The 6,937-nt window shown below is 36.5% G+C and overlaps 2 protein-coding genes across 4 annotated transcripts in view; both read left to right on the plus strand.

Moving 5' to 3' along the window:
- The window catches only part of LOC104761368 (serine/threonine-protein kinase tricorner-like), a 4,387-nt gene extending 1,352 nt beyond the window's left edge, over positions 1–3,035 (plus strand). Inside the window, exons 3-14 of one of the 2 annotated variants that reach the window (XM_019243162.1) lie at positions 50–167; positions 286–544; positions 640–881; positions 965–1,190; positions 1,311–1,390; positions 1,483–1,567; positions 1,688–1,819; positions 1,948–2,061; positions 2,168–2,215; positions 2,314–2,398; positions 2,507–2,563; positions 2,693–3,035. In XM_019243162.1, coding sequence (XP_019098707.1) covers positions 50–167; positions 286–544; positions 640–881; positions 965–1,190; positions 1,311–1,390; positions 1,483–1,567; positions 1,688–1,819; positions 1,948–2,061; positions 2,168–2,215; positions 2,314–2,398; positions 2,507–2,563; positions 2,693–2,820 — 1,574 coding nt within the window. In that variant the 3' untranslated portion in view covers positions 2,821–3,035. Of the gene's footprint in view, positions 1–12; positions 168–285; positions 545–639; positions 882–964; positions 1,191–1,310; positions 1,391–1,482; positions 1,568–1,687; positions 1,820–1,947; positions 2,062–2,167; positions 2,216–2,313; positions 2,399–2,506; positions 2,564–2,692 lie in introns of those variants that run through there. The other variant, XM_019243159.1, reaches the window with a different exon arrangement.
- On the plus strand, positions 3,556–6,937 carry LOC104761378 (casein kinase 1-like protein 9). Of its 2 annotated transcripts, none has more exons than XM_010484471.2 (14): positions 3,556–4,237; positions 4,345–4,385; positions 4,499–4,568; positions 4,662–4,810; positions 4,922–5,017; positions 5,184–5,254; positions 5,339–5,400; positions 5,491–5,554; positions 5,682–5,766; positions 5,862–5,988; positions 6,072–6,157; positions 6,273–6,321; positions 6,408–6,535; positions 6,624–6,937. In XM_010484471.2, exons 1-14 carry the CDS (start codon positions 4,162–4,164, stop codon positions 6,924–6,926), a joined length of 1,407 nt encoding a protein of 468 aa, XP_010482773.1. In that variant the 5' UTR covers positions 3,556–4,161; the 3' UTR covers positions 6,927–6,937. The 2 variants fall into 2 exon arrangements, with proteins under 2 accessions (XP_010482773.1, XP_010482763.1); XM_010484461.2 differs by having other exon boundaries at positions 3,564–4,237; positions 6,249–6,321.

A 6,937-nucleotide genomic window follows, 5' to 3' on the forward strand; every position in this document is an offset into this window, starting at 1 on the left:
CCCGACGGAGGAGACGAAACAGAAACGACGTCGAAACTTCCACCACTAGGCGGAGACGGAGGAGAAGCACTCTCTAATACAACCAAACAAAAAGTTGCTGCAGCGAAGCAATACATCGAGAATCATTATAAGGAACAGATGAAGAACCTCAACGAGAGGAAAGAAAGGTATATATTCTTTTATAACGAGAATAAAGAGCAAAAAATTGGGTGCTAAGTTTACGCTATTTTTTCTCTGTAAGACATATCGGAGTCTTCATGTATAATAAAGTTTTAACTTTGGCAGACGAACAACGCTAGAGAAGAAGCTAGCAGATGCAGATGTATGTGAAGAAGATCAAAACAATCTTATAAAGTTTCTTGAGAAGAAAGAAACAGAGTACATGAGACTCCAAAGGCATAAAATGGGTGCTGATGATTTCGAACTCCTAACTATGATCGGTAAAGGTGCGTTTGGAGAGGTTCGAGTTGTTAGAGAGAAGAACACAGGTCATGTTTTTGCTATGAAGAAACTCAAGAAATCAGAAATGCTTCGCCGAGGCCAGGTTACACATTTTTATAATAATTCCACACCTCGCTCTCTTTTTTGGAGTTATACTCAGTTTTTTTAAAAAAGTTTTGAATTTTTTTTCTCTGTTAGGTAGAGCATGTAAGAGCAGAGAGGAATCTATTGGCAGAAGTAGACAGTTACTGTATAGTGAAGCTTTACTGCTCTTTTCAAGACAACGAGTATCTTTACCTGATCATGGAGTATTTGCCCGGAGGCGATATGATGACACTTCTGATGAGGAAAGACACCTTAAGTGAAGATGAAGCTAGGTTCTATGTCGCTGAAGCTGTTTTGGCTATCGAATCTATCCATAAACGCAACTATATCCACAGGTTGGATCTTGTTAGTCATTACAGATCACAAAGAAAAATGTGTTTTATTAATTTGGGATGTTTTTTCTTTTTCTTTTTGGCAGGGACATAAAGCCGGATAACTTGTTGCTTGATAGACATGGACATTTGAGGTTGTCTGATTTTGGACTATGTAAGCCATTGGATTGTAGTGTTATTGAAGGAGAAGATTTCTTGGTAGGCAATTCGGGTAGCGGAGGAGGTTCAGAGAAGGAAGAGAGTGCGTCAACCGCTCCTAGACGTTCGCAGCAAGAACAATTGCAACATTGGCAGAAGAATCGAAGAATGCTTGTATGTACACTCCGACGGATTAGTATGGTTAATTTCAGTTTCGATTCATAATCGGTTTTATATCAATATATATATCTCTAATTTGAAGTAGTTGTTGTTGGTAATGTGTAACACTTACAGGCTTACTCAACCGTTGGTACACCAGACTACATTGCACCTGAAGTCTTGTTAAAGAAAGGATACGGCATGGAATGTGATTGGTACCGTACACACTTGTCTCCTTTTTATTTGTTAACAAGAAATTAAATACATTCAAAGTCATTTACAAATTAAGTTATAAATAATCATTCAGGTGGTCACTTGGAGCTATAATGTACGAGATGCTTGTTGGGTATCCACCCTTTTACGCCGACGACCCAATGTCTACTTGTAGAAAGGTTCACATAATTTTGAAAAAAATTAATTACTCTTTGACTTTTTTTTTTTTTTTGTTTTTTTCAATGAACATTCTGTATTAATTAGCTACAGTATAATGTATACATGTAAAAAAAAAACAGATAGTGAATTGGAAAACACATTTGAAGTTCCCTGAAGAAGCAAGGCTATCACGAGCGGCAAGGGATCTTATTGGTAAGCTTTTGTGTAGCGTTAACGAACGATTAGGCTCTACTGGTGCCTCCCAAATTAAGGTATCTATCTCTTCAATTCTTTTTTTTTTCTTTTTTTTTAATGTAGTAAAAATAACAATAGTTATAGTTAAGAGTTTTAAAACCCATAATTAGTCGAGTTGATCCAATTCACAAGATGTCACATGCAGACACATCCTTGGTTCGAAGGTGTAGAATGGGAAAAGATTTACCAAACGGAAGCTGCGTTTATTCCCGAGGTCAACGACGATTTGGATACTCAAAACTTTGAGAAGTTCGATCAGGTTTGATTTATATCTTTTCACCTTTTTTTAAGCTCTAATTATTCTCCTAATTGCTGTATGTATATCAATTTCCTTGATAAATTGATTTATTTGAATGAATGTTTAGGAAGATAATCAAACTCAAGCACCCTGTAGAACAGGGCCATGGAGAAAAGTAAGTCGAGTTAATTACCTTTTTCTACTACGTACGTACAACAAAAAAAATTGTAACTTCATTCACACTCTTTCCCCTTTATGTTGTTGATCCGCTAGATGTTATCTTCAAAAGACATAAATTTTGTCGGCTACACATACAAAAACTTCGAAATCGTCAACGATTATCAAGTCCCCGGTATAGGTAATTTTATCTTCATCCTTTCTAAGTATATATGTATATGAAATGCTTTTAGATAATTCGATATGAGCAACAAAACTCCAACATTCCCGGTTTACATATGTACTCCAGCCGAACTAAAGAGGAAAGAGACAAAACCAAAGAGACCATCGGTTAAGTCACTATTCGGTACGTGAAAAAATCTCCCATTAATTATTCCTCCTTTGCAAAGATAGCTAAAACGTTATAGTTGTCTATATCATATAATCCTTTGTATTCATAATATAAGAATCGGTTTGTAACAATATATAATTATAGAGAGCGAATCGGAGGAGGAGGAGTCGTCGTCGTCAGGTGGTTCGGAGCAACAGACCATTAACAGGAGCTTCTCGAACCCGACGCCTCGTGGAATGGAACCCAACCTGAGACGTCCAGACTCTGAGTAATTAAACTAAAAGTAAACCGAATCGAGTTGGAGACAAATGCCGAATACAGAGAATAAAACTATTCTTCTTCTTTTTTTTTTTTTTTATATCTTCTATATATTTTTTTGTTAATCCTAATTTGTAAATTGCAATACATGGAGTATTAATGTAATCACATATACAGGTGGTAGGAAAAAGAAAAGGAAAAAACAGTAATAGATAACAAATGTTTTTAATCCCACTTAATTTGAGAAGCAAACTATATAAATTTAAGATGTTTATACCAAAAAAAAAAAGAAAAATTGATTGTTTTAAAACACTATTATCTAATAAGGAACATACGAGATTTATGATATTGTTTTGTCCACGCATGAGACTCTTATATTGTTTCCCGCTTTGAAATCCATGTAACGACAACACAGATGGGGCATGCAGTTGTTGTGCCCAAATTGAGTATTGCAAATTTAAATTGGAATGCCTATTTGTTACTCGTTATCCATATATTTATTTAAAGTTGTTCAGATAGAGATATTCACATGGCATTCTCTCTTAAAATAACCAATAGAAAGCTGTTAAAAAAAAAAAACAATGAAATTTTTATGTGACGTTAAAAAAAAAAAAAAAGTATGAAATTCTGTTGAAAATGGATGGAATAATTGAGTGATAAAACCAAAAAGAAAGAAGACAAACGGACAAATGTCATCATCCCCAAAAAGAAAAAAAAATCGTATCTTTACGATTCTTTAGGTATTCCTAAATCCTAACTTCTTTCTTAATGTCTTCTATCTCTTACTATTATTATTGTTCAAAATAGAAAGAAGTCGACATTTTTGGGTCTAAAAAGGTTTACGTTTTTTTTTTTTTTTTTAATGTGTGTGAATGAATGAATGAATGAATGAATGAATGTGGGAGGGATTGGCTAAAAATTGGCAATCGGGTGGGGGAGAGGGGACCCTGAGATTATGATGATGAACTGTCAATTGGTAAGAAAGAAAGAAGAAGACGGTTCCCTGATTCATCTCTGATTTTAATGGTTCGATTCTATTTCTGATTCCCCATCCCCCCTCTCTCCCATGAGGGCTTTTTTTTTTTTTTTTGTCTTTGCAGCCCCTCGTTTTTTGATTACTGAAATCTTTGAAAGTTTCCTTTTTTTCTTTTGTTTTGGGTGTCGTCGATTTCGAGAATCTGAGAGTTGTCACTTCAAAAAGGTTTGATTCCGATTAGAAGACGATTCCAGGGCCGTGTTTTTGAGAAACAAAAGGGTTTTGTTCGATTTTTTTTTGTGTTTGAAAAAGTTTGGTTTTTTCTTTGGTTTGCTTTTAGAGATTTGATTGTTTTGTTGAAGAAGTACAACATTACAATATGGATCTTGTCTTTGGTGGAAAATTTAAACTTGGGAGGAAAATTGGTAGCGGTTCATTTGGAGAGCTTTATCTAGGTAACTCTACTACATCAAACAACAACAATCAGGATGTTTACTCTCAATTTCTTCTATGTAAATATTTCTGGTTGTTTTTTTTGTTTATCTTGCTTGATCACTTGCAGGTGTAAATGTTCAAACTGGAGAAGAAGTTGCTGTCAAGCTGGTAAGACTTTGATAATTGTTTTTGATAGACTTCCCTTCTTCTTCTAGCCCCATTTGATTTTTTGCTTTGTTGCTATTTTCATTCTTCTTCTCGTCTCTCAATTCCGTTCTCAGGAATCTGTGAAAACTAAGCATCCCCAACTCCACTATGAGTCCAAGTTGTATATGCTGCTTCAAGGAGGAAGTAAGTCTCCTTCTTCATCTCAACAGTGTATATGTTCTTGTTCCAATTTTATTTCATCCTCAAAAATTGCTTGTTTTTTTACTTTTGTTCAAGCTGGTGTTCCTAACCTCAAGTGGTATGGAGTTGAAGGGGAGTTCAATGTTATGGTTATTGACCTTCTAGGTCCTAGTCTTGAAGACTTGTTTAACTATTGTAACAGAAAACTCTCTTTAAAAACCGTTCTCATGCTTGCCGATCAGCTGGTCAGTAGTATCTTCTTGTTCTTTTTTTTTTTTCCTTGGTTTGAATAACATGTCTTCATCCGTAACCGAGAACTGTGTTTAATGTTGTTAACAACCTTCCAACGGTTTCAGATTACCAGAGTCGAGTTTATGCATTCTAGAGGCTTCCTTCACCGTGATATTAAACCCGACAACTTTTTAATGGGCCTTGGGCGCAAAGCAAATCAGGTGCCATCTCGGGAAAATTGTCTGACTGCTCTTTATTATGAACTTCTTAGAAGCAAAGTTTTGACTTGTTTTCTTTATTATGATTTTTATATCATCGATGCATAGTTATGGTCAGATTTAAAAACATCCTAGATGGTTTAACGTCTTGATTATTTCTGTACTTTAGGTGTATATCATCGACTTTGGTCTGGGGAAGAAATACAGAGACCTTCTGACTCACAGCCACATTCCATACAGGTAAAGGTTATATTCCTTTTCCCTGTCCTGACTGATATTTGATATATATGTAGCGAAAAAGTTCATATCGAACTTTGGGGGCAGAGAACACAAAAACCTCACTGGAACAGCTCGGTATGCAAGTGTGAACACTCACCTTGGAGTTGGTAAGCATTTTTTTCCAATAAGATTAAATTTCCAAACTTTGTATATTCGAATCTGATAAAGAAATATCTCTCTTACTGGTGTCTCTAAAGAACAAAGTCGAAGGGATGATTTGGAGTCTCTTGGTTATGTGCTTATGTATTTCCTTAAAGGGAGGTAAGACTCTCTACAGCTTCCTCCATACAGATCTTTAGACTTTCTTCTGCGATCTTCATTCTCAGTTTTGGTACCTCTTTCCAACAAATGTTGGAATAGTTTTTTCTCATTATGTTATTTCCTTCAGCTTACCCTGGCAAGGATTAAAAGCTGGGACAAAGAAGCAGAAGTATGACAGAATTAGTGAGAAGAAAGTAGCAACTCCTATAGAGGTATCGAGAAATTCAACATTTAGCTTCAGGGTATTGTGATCATTATCTTATTTTTTAGCTTTGATGAGTTAAGCATTGATTGATGTGAAGAACAGGTATTGTGTAAAAATCAACCGACTGAGTTTGTTTCGTATTTCCGTTACTGCCGGTCTCTAAGGTTTGATGACAAACCTGATTACTCTTACCTTAAGAGGCTATTCCGGGACTTGTTTATTCGAGAAGGTTCATATCGCATATATTTTTTATTCATTCAAGCATATATAATCTCGATTTTAAATTCTTATTTTCTTTCTTAATGGCGGCAGGTTATCAGTTTGACTATGTATTCGACTGGACAGTTCTGAAGTATCCTCAGATCGGTTCCAGCTCTGGTTCTAGTCCACGGACACGGGTATAATTCACTCTGATTTCTCTGTTGGTTCTTGAGTTTCTCTCTATTTCAAGCATATAGAGATGTAAAATATATTTTATTTTTGTTTAAGAATCATCATACAAGTGGAAAACAGGGGTTAACTGCTGCAGGACCTTCTCTCGAGAAACAAGAGAGGACTGCTGGTAAGTTTCCACTCTGTTTGAAATCTCAAACCAAATTCCCGCGCTAAGTTGAGTTGTTTGTTACTATATCTTTTGAAATTTTGCAGGAAAGGAAATCCGCGAGAACCGTTTCTCAGGTGGTGCGGTTGAGGCTTTCTCTAGAAGGCATCCGACAACTTCTACTCCGCGTGATCGCTCGAGAAACTCCGATGATGGACCTTTGTCCAAGCGTTCGGTAAAAATCCGTTTTTTGTTTTGTTTGATCAGACTCCTAGGAGTATGCCATCCCTCGCTAGGTTGACTCAACTGTAATACTATCACAGCACGGTGGTGGTGACTCGGAAAGATTACGTAGTTCCTCGAGATACGGAAGCTCATCAAGGAGAGCAATTGCTTCAAGTTCTCGTCCAAGTTCCGCTTGTGGACCGAGCGATATTAGTCGATCATCTAGCCGTCTGGTCACTTCAAGTGGCGGAGTGGGAACAGGAAGTAACCGTGCATCATCGACAAACCAGAGAATCCAATCAGGAAATGAATCCAAGACTTCGACCTTTTCTCGTGCTGCTAGAAACACTCGGGAAGATCCATTGAGGAGGAGCTTCGAGCTTCTCTCTCTCCGAAAATGAGACCCGACAAA

This window comes from Camelina sativa, chromosome 3 (assembly GCF_000633955.1).
Source record: "Camelina sativa cultivar DH55 chromosome 3, Cs, whole genome shotgun sequence".
NCBI lineage: Eukaryota > Viridiplantae > Streptophyta > Magnoliopsida > Brassicales > Brassicaceae > Camelina > Camelina sativa.

Bases quoted from the DNA above. Each gene is read 5' to 3' on its own strand.
- LOC104761378 (XM_010484461.2), top strand. From the start codon at position 4,162: ATGGATCTTGTCTTTGGTGGAAAATTTAAACTTGGGAGGAAAATTGGT. The intron at 4,238-4,344 runs GTAACTCTACTA...GATCACTTGCAG, and splicing joins ATTTGGAGAGCTTTATCTAG to GTGTAAATGTTCAAACTGGA. The intron at 5,401-5,490 runs GTAAGCATTTTT...GTGTCTCTAAAG, and splicing joins GAACACTCACCTTGGAGTTG to AACAAAGTCGAAGGGATGAT.